The sequence below is a fragment of the Mesoplodon densirostris genome, chromosome 7, assembly GCF_025265405.1.
Source record: "Mesoplodon densirostris isolate mMesDen1 chromosome 7, mMesDen1 primary haplotype, whole genome shotgun sequence".
Lineage (NCBI taxonomy): Eukaryota > Metazoa > Chordata > Mammalia > Artiodactyla > Ziphiidae > Mesoplodon > Mesoplodon densirostris.
In genome coordinates, this window is record NC_082667.1 from 118,159,692 (window position 1) to 118,174,682 (window position 14,991).

Genomic DNA, 14,991 nt, shown 5'->3' on the forward strand with positions numbered 1-14,991 from the left:
CTCCACCTGCTGGGCTGTGCATCGCTCTGGCCCCAGTGCTGCATGAGGAAGCCACTGCTGGGCGGCCCCCAGACTCCACCCAAGAAGTGGCACTGCCAGGCTCTTCTTGACCATATTGTGACCGGGCTGTGGGTCTTACCAGCGGGTCTGGGAGGCCCAGATCGTCCCAGGCAGGTTTTCTCTGCCTCCTCCCTCTGCATCTCAGACAGTTGCACTTGGCCTTGGCCCTGCTGGCCGACAGCAGAGGATGTGGACTCGGTGGGGCATGGGGGAGGATGTATGTAGCCCTGGCCCTCACGGACACTGCTGCGCCCGCGTTCCTGGTGGTGGGCAGAGGAGCCCTCCGCTGGCCTGGCCGTGTCGGCACCCTGGCCTCCCATCCACCCCTCGGGCAGCTTGAGGCCCTTGGTGACTGCGGGGCGGAAGGGGCAGCCATGTGAGCCCAGCTCCTGCCCCCTCTGTGGCTCTCCAGCAGGGTTCGCTCTCGGATTTCAGGCACAGAGTTCACTGGCCTGGAAGGAAGTCGTGTTGGCAAAGGGCTCTCAGACCTCTGGGGAAGTGGAGAGGAGCCGGGCCTGGGGGTTGGGTCCCCGTGAGAACAGGGGCCTTCATATCTTAACCTCCCTGCAGGCTGGCTTCTTCAGAGAGGCCCCCGGGACCTTAATGGTAAAGTGATGCCCTTGGGATTCACACAGCATCCAAGGAAGGGTCCTTTGAAGACGGTTGACAGCAGCTAATCAAAGGGCGTGAGAGAGCTGGCAGCCTGGGGTTAACAGGAAAGGTCTGTGTAATCGCCTGTCCACGTGGCGTTTGTTCTACTTTGTCATGAAGGGTGCATGTCAGCTGGGTCCCCAGGTGGGGCAGAGGTGCTAACCCCAGGCCTCACAAGAATCCCAGCAGACTGAGAAACCCAGCACACTAACTTCTAGAACCTGAGCCTTTCCCCACCCTGGTGGGTAGCGGACTTCCTCTGCAGAAGGAACTCCCAGCCTGACTCTCTGCCCGTGGTCCTGAATAAAGTGGGACAGGGCCCGCCCATGGGACGCTTTTCCCAAGTCCTGTGGGCAGTGGAAGGGGCGGCTGCAGACCAGGCCTGTGAGGCCAGAGCAGAGCACGTGCACAGTGCCGGCCAGGAAGCGCCTGAAGAGCTGGCCCTGTCTGAGTTGCCGTGACCGCTGTGGGGATGGCTGTAGTGGGAGAGGGGAAGTCCCTTCCGGACCCCCAAGAGTAGCTCCTCGGAACAGGACAGACTGTCGGTCCCCTGAGCTTAGTGGCCCTTTCAGACTTGGCTGTCCTTCCTGGGGAGGCCTGAGAGCCTACCTGGTCCACTGTGGGGTGTCTCTCGGGGAAAATGACTGGTCTGTGAACCCCCTCTCTCCCCTTCCTTCCAGTGGGTGTACAATATTCTCGACAGGAAGGCTGAAGCTGACCGGATTGTTTTCGAGAATCCAGATCCCTCTGATGGCTTTGTCCTCATTCCCGACCTCAAGTGGAACCAACAGCAGGTAAAGGATTTCGTGCTGGGCCTCTCTGGGCTCTGAGCGCCCTGCTCCGGGCTGCTGGGCCTCCCTAATCCTGCCCTTCCTCCTCATGTTGCTCTCTCTCTCTAAGCAGATTATAATTAACCAACAGGGGAGGCCTGAGTTCTCTGCAGTGGGAGCACCTAAAACAAATGTTTACACTTTAACGGTCCAGTTAAAGCCCCTTTCTGGCTCACCTCCCACCCTGGGGGTGAGGATGGGGCAGTGTTTGCATCCATGACCTCGCGGGCTGTTCCTTTACCAGCCAAGCTGGGGAGCTGCACCCTCACTTCCAGGAGCACCTGGAGCCCTGAGGTGGACTGTTCACCCTCTCCCCGTGCCCTGGATACCAGCAGATCCAGGCAGGCCCACAGTCTGCAACACTGGCCGGCAGAAAGTAGGGTGACCGACCCGAGGAGTCCCCTGCACTACCCGAGCCACAGAGGAGGCCTCCGGTGGCCCAGGGCCAGCCCCCTCCTCCAGGCCTCTCAGCTCTGCTGCCTGGCCCCCGAGCGGCCCCCAGCCCTGACCTTCTTGGGAGTAGCTTTCCTTGGAGCCGTCTTCACTCACGCCGCCCCTCCTGTCCTCTGCAGCCTCTGTGCCCCTTGTCTCCTCCTTCCTCACCTCACACTGAGAGGCCCATCACCAGTTTCCCTCACTGTTGCCTCTCTGGGTGGACTTTCATATCCTGATAGTAACACAAAGCAGCAGAGCGCCGGGTGCAGGAAGCGCTGTTCCCACACAGACTGGACTTGGGCCAGGATAAGGCCTAGGAAGCCAGACCCGGGCTCTCGGGGTAGGCAGTAGGGATACATGAACGCCCCCTCCCCTAGCTGAAATCTGTGAGTGACCCAGGCTCAGATTTGCCATTCTGCTCTCGGGCGGGCCCTCCTGGTTTCCGTGTTCCTCGCACCGTCGCGAGATCACCCGGGCACCGGCGCGACATCACCCAGGGACGTTGTTCTGGAGTCGGGCCGCCCATCCGGCACAGACGCCTCGCGTCTCGCTCTCTCGGCTGCCGCCAGCCCTCCTGGCCTCTGCGTCCTCACCTGAGCTCCCCTGCAGTTGGCTTGGTTTGCTTCAGTGGTTTTTTGACTGGCCACACCACTCCAGTTGCCGAAAGAGCGGGGCTGAGAGCCAGTGATCGGGGTGAGGGGACAGGATTTGGATGGCGAGGCGCATAGGCCGGCGAGCGCCAGCTGCCTCCTGGGGAGGCTCGCGGGAGTTCCTGAACGTGGCTCGCGGGTGGGGGGAACCTGAAGGGAGCTTCCAGAGGTCTCAGCGATGGTCTGCTAGAGGCAGGGAGGGTCCCGGGCACCCACCCTCCCCTCTGGGTGCCGGAGTGCAGCTGCTTCCCTTCCCCCAGCCCCAACAGCTCATCCCCACTCAGGCCGGGAGGGAGGCGGCCGTCGTGGAACGGGGGCACCGGTGGGGCTCCGGGCCATGCCTCCGTGCAGCTCTGCAAACCCGCCTGTCCCTTGGGCAGCCCCGTACCGGCAGGTTGTGGATCGCAGACTGGGTGGCGGCAGGTGGGTGTGTGGTAGGAGGGACTTGTGACTCACGGGGTCCCTGCAGACGTTGAAGACCTTGTGGTCTGCGGGGGGCTGGGGGGGCGTCTGAGGGCCATGCGGAGGCCGCCAAAGCATCTCCATCCAAGAAGCCCTAACACACCGGCGCCTGCGGCACCTAACGGAAATTCATCGTCCTCCCGACCTGGTGCTGGCAGGCATCCTGCCGGTGGAACTGCCCTCTCTCTGTCCCCTTTAAGAGAGAAAAGGCTTCAGGAGCGGCACTGGGCTCCCAGCCACCTGGCTGGGGCGACTCGCCCTTGGGCTGTGAAGGGGCCAGCTTACATATCAGACTTTCCTTGATGGTGGGACACATGTGATTGACCGTAACCTTTGCTTAGCTTTTAGCACTTGTCTCTTTGGGGTGCCACGTCAGCGTCCCAAATCCTTGACTTGTGACAGAGTGCTGAGGTCTGCAGCTCCCTAGAGTTAGGCAGTGTGTCCAGCAGGGAGACAGGCCAGGCCTGGACCTCTGTCCTTCGTCCTCGCCCACCAGGGGAGGATTGAGGAGAGGGCTGTCTGGCATGCGCTTTGAGGGGACTTCTAGCCACCCTGGAGTCTCTGGCTGCCACTTCTCCCAGGAGAAATGTCTTTTTTCCCCCAGCTGATGGCCTAGGGTTAAAGACGTCCATCCATCCATTCATCCGTCCATCCGCTTCACAAATATTTATCAAGTGCCTAATGTCTGCTACAGATTCTGGCTCCCTGGAGGTTATAGAATCCCTCCCTCAGTTCTCTTAAGAGAGAACCTGTATAGTCTTTTTTACTTGCTTATTTGGGGTTGCCGGGGGTGGGGATCGGTCTAGTTAATACACGTACATGGTAACAATGCAAATAGTACAGAGATGGGCAGTGAAAGTCAGTTCCCTCACCTCACATTCCTCCATTTCCCTTCCCAGAAGAGACTGTGTTTGTCTCTCCTTCCAGAGTTAGTCTTTACATCTTGTACACATCAGCATACGTGTATGTGTTTATAGAGACACACTTTCAATTCACGGAATTTAGATCCTTGGGTCTAAAGCACTCAGGAGGCTCCTCCTTTGCGTCTCTCCTGAGGTGGAGAGACGGCTCTCCAAAGCTCCAGCCATTCTCCGTCTTGCCCCTTGCGAGGAAGCTGTTACTTTGATTTTGCTGTCCTGCCTTATGAAAAAGATTGATGGTGTCTGTCTCCCCAGAGTGACTGATGAGCCACCGTCTTGGGTGCCAGTCTGAGACCCTTGCCATCCCCTCATCTAGCTTTTTTCAGATCATTTCTCTGGGCCGGGGCCCTTTGGCTGCCTGCAGGAAATCCAGGGTCACGTCTGATCCCAAAGAATGGGTTTGTTTTCCTTCCCTCGCCCATCCCGTGAGCTGATACCCAGCACAGGCTTCATGCTTCATACCATGTCAGTGGAGCAGAGAGGTGTGATTTAACGTCATGTTTGGGATTCATCAGCAGATACCATCTAAAATAAATGCTACTATTATTTGGAAGTCCTGTGACAGTGACACGTGGAACAGCTGAAGACACCCACAGACATGCACACACACTCCAAGTTCAAGCAGTTTTACTTCCTACTTCTCCTTGGGCCCCTAGCTAGTGTGAGAGTCCTGGACACAGGCCATGAGAAGGAAGAGTCCAGAAGGGACTTGTAGGCAAAACTGAGGCCTTGGTGGGCACAGCTTAGCCATCTGCTAGGTTCCCACTGGGCTCATCTGTAGCAGGTCTGGGGCAGAAAGCCTGGATTCTTAGGGCCCTGGAGGAGAAGAATGTGTATGGCATGGAGAGACTGTTGGCATGAAAAGGCACAGTTGGACATCCAGCAGCGTGTGGAAAATCTCATTCTAAGTTTTTAAGTTGGGGCCCTTGGGGATTTGGTTGGGTGACTCATGGTCCCCAAATTATCTCATTGAGGAATCTAGCAGCTCAGATTGCAGGGCTGAGGGCTGTTGGATTCTCTCCATGCCTTGGCCCTTGGAGCCCTGGTGTCTGGGGCTTGCCTCGCACGAGGATGTGAAACTGGCCAAGGCCAGGGTTTGGGTAAGCAGAGACGGGTGGGAGGGTTTTTCTGGGCAAGAGGAAGAGTCCGTTTGCTCTTCTCTGGCTCAAGACCTTGTTGGCCTTGGGTCTCAGTACTGTTGGGAACTCCAGGTCTTCAGCCAGGCAGTGTTCAGGACGGGGGCAGGAAGGGCCGTCTGTGAGCCCTGTGAGATAGGGGAAGGGCAAAGAGGGTGAAGCAGTGCTGGAGCCCACTGCCCCGCTGGCCTGAGGCTCCCTGCCCCCCTTCACATGCCTCTTCACTCCCCGACCTGCCTCTGATTCCAGGCACATGGAGCTGTTTACTCTCCCGCTTAGATGCCCTAGACTTTCTTGCCTCTGAGCCTTTGCTTTCCTCCACCTCAACGCCCTTTCTCCAAACCCTACCTCTTCAAGACCTGGGTCCCCTGCCTTCTCTTCTAGGAAGCCTCTCTGGATCACCCTAGCTGGTCTTTCCTTCTTCCTCCTGCACTCTTACCACCTTATGTCTTACAGCACTTACTTCTCTGTACATGCGATTAGACCATAAGAGTTGTTCTTGGCATTTTCTTGAACCTCCTTCCCCGCCGCTCATTCCCCATCAGCTGTGAGTATGTAAATACTCTCATATGGTATTTTTTAGCAGGAAGAATAAACAGAAGCTCTGTCCCTTAGACTGTCCCACTCACCCTGGCCACGAGGACGCCCACGTTGCCTGGGGATTGATCCTGCCACGGGGTCCCCGGGATTGGCTGTGGCTGACACTGCAGGCCTTGGGGTGTGGGTGCTTCCTGGTTTCTGGGCGGAATTTCGGGATTGGCAGCCTCCCCGGACCTGTCCCCTGCTGAGCCCGGTTTACCCCTGCCTGTGTCCGCACAGCTCGATGACCTGTACCTGATTGCCATCTGCCATCGCCGGGACATCAAGTCGCTTCGGGACCTCACCCCAGAGCACCTGCCACTGCTCAGGAACATCCTCCAGGAGGGGCAGGTGAGCTGCCGGGGCCGAATCCATGCCGGAGCCCAGGGGAGTTACACTCCAGTTCCATTGCGTACCTGCCTGGGCCCCTTTCCTCACCCCTCCCAGAAGTCCGTCTCGTGAAAAGGGCTCCTCTCTGAATGCCTGCGCAGGGGCCCATGAAGGCTTTTAGGACGCCTCACGAGGCCCCTGTTCCTGGTCCTGCCCTGCCGTCTAGCTCTACTCTTAGCCCCCTTGCCTCACTCCACACGGGCTTCCTCAGCTCGGGTTCCCGCTTTTGCTCCCTGCCTTTGTCCTGCAGGTCACGTCTGGGATGCCCTCCCATCCCAGGGTTACCTGCCCCGCTCATGACAGCCACATCATGCCAGACGTGTTTCCCGGGTAGATGGTGCACGACCTGATGTGTGTCTGTACCCCTCATCTACCCTGAGGGAAGAGACTGAATCCTCTAGCACCTGGCATCCTGGGCTACTTTCTCTCTGGGAGATTTGCTGAATCGAATGAAATTACAGCGTTGCTAAAAGGAGCCCTGGGGGCAAGAGGAGATGGGGGAAGAGAGTCTCAAGTCTTGGGTCCTGGTCCTGGTTCTGACACTTTGACCTTAGCCCACTGGATGACCTCAGGCAGGTCACTTCACCTCTCTGGGCCTCGGTGTCTGGAGGGGGTCCTTCGTCCTTCTGATTCCATTATTCTGTGGGCTTGGTCTCAGCCTGAGACATTAGAAGATGCGGCCTCCACGCCAGGCCTGCTGTCCCCAGGGTGCCCAGCGGGGGAGAGGCTCCCCACCAGGTCAGGGGCTCCCCCCCAGGTCAGGCTCAACAAGAGCCGCCCTGAGGCTCCGCCGCAGGCCTGAGGAGGGGCTGTGCTTGGGGCTGCTCTTCCTTCGCCTGCGGCACCCCCTGCCCTGTGCCGGCTGCCTTCTGGCCCGCCTGCCCGCGTCACCATCCCCCGGCTGCCCTTCTCTTTTCCCAGTGACTCGTTTCTCTGCTGAAACAGCCTCTGGAGGCAGAGCCCCTGGGAGATGCTGGGCCAGCACTTGGGCCCGCCCCAGCGGTTCTGGCAGCACCTCCCAGGCAGGCCAGCCCTCCAGGAAGCCCTTTGGGTGCCCCGGTCCTGGTGTCACCCTGCTGCCGAGATCCCTGGGGGAGCGCCAAATGCAGAATAGAATACAACTGCAGGGTGTATTCTGAACACACTGAGGGCCTGTCTCTTTCTCTTCACCCCCGCTGCCTCGGGGATTTGCCTACAGTGGAAACTAAGTCTCCCCTTAATTCCGAGCCTTAGAGGCTCCTGAAGGGGGTGTGGTAGAAAAAGCTCTACCCCTGAGCAAGGTTGGGGCAGGCAGAGGGAGCCAGGGCCGAAGGTGATACGTTCCTCTTCCACCAGGGGTCCTGCAAGAATTGGACGATCCTGTTATGACTCCCTGGTCTGTCCAGGGCAGCCCTGCTCGCGTCCCCTCCCCTGTCCTTTCTCTGCCACCAAGCCCTTAGCTCTGCCGCAGCCCAGCTCCACTCTGTTCTGTGCTGAAAGGGAGAACGAGGCCTCTTCCCATCTACTTGATGATATAAGTCTGGTAAATCATCCAGGGCAGGATAGTCCCCACAGTCTTGGAAACCTGCGCCTGTCCTTAGCACCGAGACTTCCTCGAGGTCCAGTGGCAACTGTGAGGAAGCAGGTGTTTTACCGGGTTGGAGCGGGGAAGCCTGATCGAGGCCACCGCCCCCACCCTCGGGAGAAAGAGCCTCCGCTTTGCCGCTGTTGCCTGCACTTGCTGACTCCCAGGAATGGAAGACAGGGATCCGAAGCCAACAGTGGGCGGAGAGGCTGGTCGGGGCCGTGGGCAGGAGGGGGTGTGGGCAGCACGGTAACCCTCCCCGCCCCTCCCCTCTCTTGCCAGGAAGCCATCCTGCGGCGCTACCAGGTGGCGGGAGACCGCCTCCGCGTGTACCTGCACTACCTGCCCTCCTACTACCACCTGCACGTGCACTTCACTGCCCTGGGCTTCGAGGCCCCTGGGGCAGGCGTGGAGCGGGCCCACCTGTTGGCGGAGGTGATCGAGAACCTGGAGCAGGACCCCGAGCACTACGGCCGCCGCACCCTCACCTTTGCCCTCAGAGCTGATGACCCCCTCCTCACGCTCTTGCAGGAGGCCCAGAGAAGCTGAGTTGGAAAAGAGCACTGATGTGTATGGTGGGGGTGGGGGGGGAGGGCAGCCGGATTTTTTAGCACCAAGTGAATTTTTTTTTTTTAAATATATTTTGTACTGGCTTCTTCCCAGCATGAGAATAAACTATCGGTCTCATTCGGTGTGGACCCACGATGTGGCCTGCTGGGGAAGCGGAGTGGGCAGAAGCTAGGGGGAAGGTCTTAAGAAGAGGGTGAGTGTCTGGGGGGCAGCCCCAGCTGGCCCGGAGGGCTTGGGGCTTTCTGTAGGCCCCCGTGCACCTGGCCTGGCCGACTTCACATCCGGAATCCAACTGAGCCTCCCTGCTTTCACTCCTTCCTGTTCTGCCACCACGGGGGCCTCTGCCTTCTTCCCACTTACTGTATCTTCCTAATGGTTCTCTAGGTCCACCTGTCTGGGAGTTCCCCCAAAAAACAAGTACAAAAGCTTTCTGGAAGTAATCTATAGAGTCTTTTTGACAGTACTTCCTCTTTCTCTCCCCAGCATTGAGGTCACACTTCCCATGTGTGAGCCAATCCTGTTGATAAACTCTTGTTGACAAGGATGGAGCATGGCCGCTCCTGGAAGTGGGAGGGCCTTAAGAATCAGATGATGCAAGCCCAAGAAGCCTACCTTTGCCTCGGCTACTTGGTCAGTGAGTCCCTGGCCTTGAGTTTGTTATCTGGGCAGGAAGATAAAACAACTCGCAGGGAGCAGCCAGAAGATGAAATACAGTGTCTCAACAGGGCAAATTGACATGGTTGCAGCAGAGTCTGAAAGCCCTGAGGGCCTTGGGTGCAAGGTATGACCAGCATCATAATTCCCTGTCCATAGAATCGCGAGGCCAGGAAGGGACTTCAAAGTGTCCAAGGCTATGTCCTGTAGGAAGCCATCAAGGGCTTATCTGGGAAGGTGACATCTACCACTGCTCCAGCAGAACAGGGACACGGGTGCAGACGTTGACAGCATGCAGTTAAACATATGAGGCTCTCTTTCCAGCCCAGCGGACAGATGTATCACGCTGCTGGAGAGGGGCTGGCGTTTGCTCCTTAGCATGGGGCTATGGGTTACTGGGTCTTGTTTCCTCAGGACACACTCTCAGGGGAGACAGGATGTGTGTCCTGCAAAGTGAAAGGAGGAGGAAAGCTGAGGCAGACGAGGGCGTGGCTTTTATTCTGTGTCCCCTGGACTGAGGGCCAGGAGACTGGAGTCAGAGCCGAGCGCCATTCATTTGTTCCTCGCATGTTTATTAAACACATACTACAGGCCAAGCACTGCCCTAGATAGTAGTAAATGGTCTCTTCCCGGTGTCCACCCGAGGCGTCCTGAGCCTGTTTCTTTGTCAAGGGGAACGGGGATGAGGACCCACTACAGAGTGATGTGCTGGGTGATCGTAAACCAACAGGGCAAAGTGACATGGTTGTGGTGGAGTCCAAGGCTTTGACTCGCTGATGGACTCGAGCCAGACAGTGTCCTAAGTGCTGGGGATGCAGAGATGACTAAAAAGAAGCTCCCAGCCTCCGGCTAGTGGGCGGACAGACGGTCCTCAGCCCGAGGGATGCAGAATGAGAACTACCCCCTCCTCTGCCTTGGCTTTCCTCCTTCCTTCCCTTAGCAGAACCCAGCATCCCGCCGCCCCGGAGAGAGCGTCCTGAGCAAGACGAACAGTGCCAGCCTCTCTGGCAGCGTGGACATCCTTGTGTGTTCAGCCACGTGCCCTCGGTGTGCACACCTGTGTCCCTGCTCTCCTGGAGGTAGATGTCACCTTCCCAGATAAGTCCTGGAGGGCTCCCCACCGGCCACCAGGCCCCAGTTCTTGGCCGACTTTCTTCCCGGTGTGGTTGGGGAGGGAGGGGAGCAACTGGAGACAGGACTGCTGTTCCTCGGCTCCTCTCTGTTTGCCCAGAAGTTTCCTCAGAACAGAATTGCCGAGTGTTCTGTATTTGTCAGCATTCCTTCAGGACACTGAGAAAAATAACGTTTCAGGAGGAGTTGGACAGTTAGCTCCACATTGCCTGATTCTGTTGGATACAGATCCCCAAATGGAGAAACAAATCAAGAAACAATTACGTACAAAGTAATATTTGAAAATGTTTCTCTTGTAATGCTTCTATTCCAAAATAGTTTAATATATCTATTTTATTTCTGAATAGGCTGACATGGGTCTGCTAACTCTGCCTTCTCAGAAAGGACTAAATCTTTATTCCAGACCCATATATTGAACCCTAAAATGTCCTTTCTTTGGTAAGAAAATGGTGGTAATTAACAGTAGTTGCTTTTTAAAAATCCTCACTTAGGGCTTCCCTGGTGGCGCAGTGGTTGAGATGCAGGGGACACGGGTTCGTGCCCCGGTCTGGGAGGATCCCACATGCCGCGGAGCGGCTGGGCCCGTGAGCCATGGCCGCTGAGCCTGCGCGTCCGGAGCCTGTGCTCCGCAATGGGAGAGGCTGCAGCAGTGAGTGGCCTGCATACCGCAAAAAAAAAAAAAAAAAATCCTCACTTAGCAAAATAAATGTTGGCAGCCCTGTGTTTGCTCCATATTCTTACTGAAATTACATTGGATTCCGAGGTCTCTATAAACTTGAAGTTACCAAGTTTTAACCACTGTTAAAAAATAAGCAGGGACTACAGTGTTTCAGTTCAATCAACAAGGTTTTGAATATCTACCCTACTTTTTGTTTTTAGACAAGAATATGGAGCTAGAGCTCTCGTGGAGTTTACAATTTAGTGAGACACATAGACATAATTACGAAGTAACTCCATGGACATGAGTACTTTGAGAAGACCCAGTGGGGGCTGTGGCAGCTTATGCTGAGAGAAGCCAGACTTCTGGGCTAAAGCTTGAGAGCCAAGTGGCGAGCACAAGCCAAGGCCAGCAGTCAGGGAGACAGTGGCTCAGCATGGCCGGGACCTAGAACTTGGCTTCTAGCATGGGGCACACACGTCCAATAGTACCCTGACCAGTTTTTCCTTCAGGATCATGAGGAAGAAATTAAAGTCAAGGCTAAGGGGAAATTTCTTAATGTTCTGTACCACCTCCTTTTGAGAGCCAGCATGGTCTGGTGATTCTGGCATAGAACCTGCACCATAACCAGATATGATCTCAGGCAAGTTACATAACTGTCTGTAAGCTAGGAGTGATAGCAGTGCCTACCCCGAGGGGCTTTGTGAGGATTAAATAAGAGGATTTTGTGGACATGGTAAGACCTATAAATGTTAGCTGCCATTTTCCTACCGCGAGAAGGGCCTAAAGGACACAGCCAATATATTGGGGTTAGATATTAAAAAGGACTTCCGGATTAGAAGGCAGTGAATCCTCGATTATGCACTGAAGTCATGGTAACCAAGAGACTTGAAGGCAAAAAGCAAGCCATAAACTCTCTGTGGTTAATTGATCGTGGCCCCAAAAGAGACAAGGGCTGTGTGCAATGACTTCTCAAGGATCCCGTCCAGCCGACAGGTTCCTGGAATGCATTTTAGCCTTCGCCTTACGGCAGGTTTCTAAGGCTACAATAGTGATGTCCGCTGCTATTGAGAACCCTGGGAACAGCTCAGCTCCAGCGTCCAGCCATATAAATCTGATAAAAATAGGAGCTGAAACACCATCCCGGAGTTGCTATTTTTAAAAGCGTCTGAGATGCTGGATTGGGTTTATTTCTTCCTCAAACGGCATCTTGCTGTTCCCTCCTCCTGGTCGGCAGGATGTTAACGTGGCACATGTGAAGGACAGGAGCCAAAAGCCTGCGAGACACGTGTCAAGGGCTCCACGCCTCCTACCCACACCCCTGCCTGCCCGGGAGGAGCCACAAGTCCAGGGCCTCCCAACTCCAGATGCACCTGCCCCTCCCACGCCCTTTGCTTCTCTGTCTCCTCCCTCTACTCCCTAGAGAGAGAGAGGCCCCCTGGTCGCCCCAGCAGAGTGGTGTCCGCCACCTCTTCCACAGCAGTGACAGAACCAGAGAGGTAAAGGGGGGGCTGAGGAGGTGGGAATGGAGGCAGCATGGCTTGGAAGGGGACCAGGACCCAGACCACTGACCCTCAGGGTGTCTTGACGCGCCCTTGGCACAGCTGGTCTCCGAGAGGAACAGTTTTAGGAGCCGAAGCCCCGCTTGTCCCACCACACTGCCTCTTGCTAAGCAAATCCCAGTGCCTTGTAGATGGGAAAGCAGGGCAATGGAACTGGGAGGGGCTCCAGGTGAAAAGTACCAGAATCGCTTTCCTCCTGCCCCACAGATGATATGGGTTCTAGGCAGCCAGCTAAGCATCTGGCTGTGCCATTAAGAAACGAGGGAAAAGATGCTAAGCACAGGGCTTCCCTGGTGGCACAGTGGTTGAGAGTCCGCCTGTCGATGCAGGGGACGCGGGTTCGTGCCCCGGTCCGGGAAGATCCCACGTCCCGCGGAGCGGCTGGGCTTGTGAGCCATGGCCGCTGAGCCTGCGCGTCTGGAGCCTGTGCTTGGCAATGGGAGAGGCCAGGACAGTGAAAGGCCCACGTACCGCAAAAAGAAAAGAAAAAGATTCTAAGCACATTGTGGCCTAAGGAGAGGAGTCAGGATCTCAGCTTCTGGGTACCCAGTAACCAGGTCTGGGATAAGCTGGGGGAGGGGGAAGGGAGGAGATCTGAATACAGCTTACTGGTTCCGTGTGCATAATAAAAGCGCGTACTTATACAGCACCTTATACTGCCAGAGCAAATGTGTATCCATTTGAACTTACATCCCTTTGAATAAGCACAGTTATTCCCATTTTCTTCTAGCAAGAAAATTAAAGCTATTTAGTGACCGAGGCAGAGTTGGAAATCAGGTCTCCGGGAGCAAAAGTTGGCCCTTCAGTTCTGTTTTCCCACAGAGTGAAGTTTACATGGCTCATAACAAGAACTGCCAACTGTGTTTAGATCTAGTTTATTAAAGAGTTTGCAAAGTTTAGAAGCTGGGCTGATTCTCAGGTCAGCTCTGCCAGACTCACCTAGTCGCTTTGGGTGATTGCTTACTCTCTCTGGGCCAGTTTTCCCACCCACGCACCAGGGAGGCTATTCCCTCTTCCTCTAACCTTGACCCAGGTAGAGACTTTAGTCACTGTGCCACACCTGGAGCTGATACACAATAAAGATTTGTTGGATGAATGCTTGATTGACAAAGCCAAAGGCACTATTCAAGCATAATTTAGACACTGGGGAAATGTAGGAAAAACCTCTGCCCACGGAAGGTGGGATTTAGGATGGAGAGTCACCTGTGGAAGCACTTGAAGCCCTCTATCTTCACCCTGCCTTCTCCACTTTGCTTACGCAGGGTAGAGCTTCCTCTGTTTTATGTTCTTAGCAGATAAACCCTCCAGTTTCAGCTGAAGTGAGCCTTGAGCTGGCATTTCCGTGAACCCTCTTTGTCAGTTACGCACACCTTACACTTGGTCACATCCTGTCCTAACTTATTTTTTTTAAACATCTTTACTGGAGTATAATTGCGTTACAATGGTGTGTTAGTTTCTGCTTTATAACAGTGAATCAGTTACACATATACATATGTCCCCATACCTCTTCCCTCTTGTATCTCCCTCCCTCCCTCCCTCCCTATCCCACCCCTCTAGGTGGTCACAAAGCACCGAGCTGATCTCCCTGTGCTATGCGGCTGCTTCCCACTAGCTATCTATTTTACATTTGGTAGTGTATATATGTCCATGCCTCTCTCTCGCTTTGTCACAGCTTACCCTTTCCCCTCCCCGTATCCTCAAGTCCATTCTCCAGTAGGTCTGCACCTTTATTCCCATCTTGCCCCTAGGTTCTTCATGACCACTTTTATTTTTTTTTTAGATTCCATATATATGTGTTAGCATATGGTATTTGTTTTTCTCTTTCTGACTTACTTCACTCTGTATGACAGTCTCTAGGTCCATCCACCTCACTACAAATAACTCTGTTTCGTTCCTTTTTATGGCTGAGTAATATTCCATTGTATATATGTGCCACATCTTCTCTATCCATTCATCTGTTGATGGACACTTTGGTTGCTTCCATGTCCTGGCTACTGTAAATAGAGCTGCAACGAACATTGTGGTACATGACTCTTTTTGAATTATGGTTTTCTCAGGGTGTATGCCCAGTGGTGGGATTGCTGGGTCGTATCGTAGTTCTATTTTTAGTTTTCTAAGGAACCTCCATACTGTTCTCCATAGTGGCTGTATCAATTTACATTCCCACCAACAGTGCAAGAGGGTTCCCTTTTCTCCACACCCTCTCCAGCATTTATTGTTTGTAGATTTTTTGATGATGGCCATTCTGACCAGTGTGAGATGATATCTCATTGTAGTTTTGATTTGCATTTCTCTAATGATTAATGATGTTGAGCATTCTTCCATGTGTTTGTTGGCAATCTGTATATCTTCTTTGGAGAAATGTCTATTTAGGTCTTCTTCCCATTTTTGGATTGGGTTTGTTTTGTTGATATTGAGCTGCATGAGCTGCTTGTAAATTTTGGAGATTAATCCTTTGTCAGTTGCTTCATTTGCAAATATTTTTTGCCATTCTGAGGGTTGTCTTTTCATCTTGTTTATGGTTTCCTTTGCTGTGCAAAAGCTTTTATGTCCTAACTTATTTTTGAGTGGGAGTCCACTGTGAGCCTTCTTTCTAGTAAGCTTCCTGGGGGGGGCGGGGGGGTGTCTTACGTTTTTCCTTGGAGCCCCCAGCATCAGGCTGTTCACAGCGCTCAGTAAATGCTGTGCACCTATGAAAGAGTGTCTCGGGGGATGGGGATTGTCCTGCGGGTGACTTTT

The 14,991-nt window shown here is 54.6% G+C and overlaps 1 protein-coding gene across 2 annotated transcripts in view; it reads left to right on the forward strand.

Annotated features, from left to right (window-relative positions):
* DCPS (decapping enzyme, scavenger) overlaps positions 1-8,364 on the forward strand; it is a 36,793-nt gene extending 28,429 nt beyond the window's left edge. For both annotated transcript variants that reach the window (XM_060104316.1, XM_060104318.1), the window contains exons 4-6: positions 1,392-1,505; positions 5,964-6,074; positions 7,960-8,364. In XM_060104316.1, the coding sequence (XP_059960299.1) occupies positions 1,392-1,505; positions 5,964-6,074; positions 7,960-8,226 (492 nt within the window). In that variant the 3' untranslated portion in view covers positions 8,227-8,364. The remainder of the gene's footprint in view (positions 1-1,391; positions 1,506-5,963; positions 6,075-7,959) is intronic.
* Positions 8,365-14,991: the final 6,627 nt, after the last annotated feature.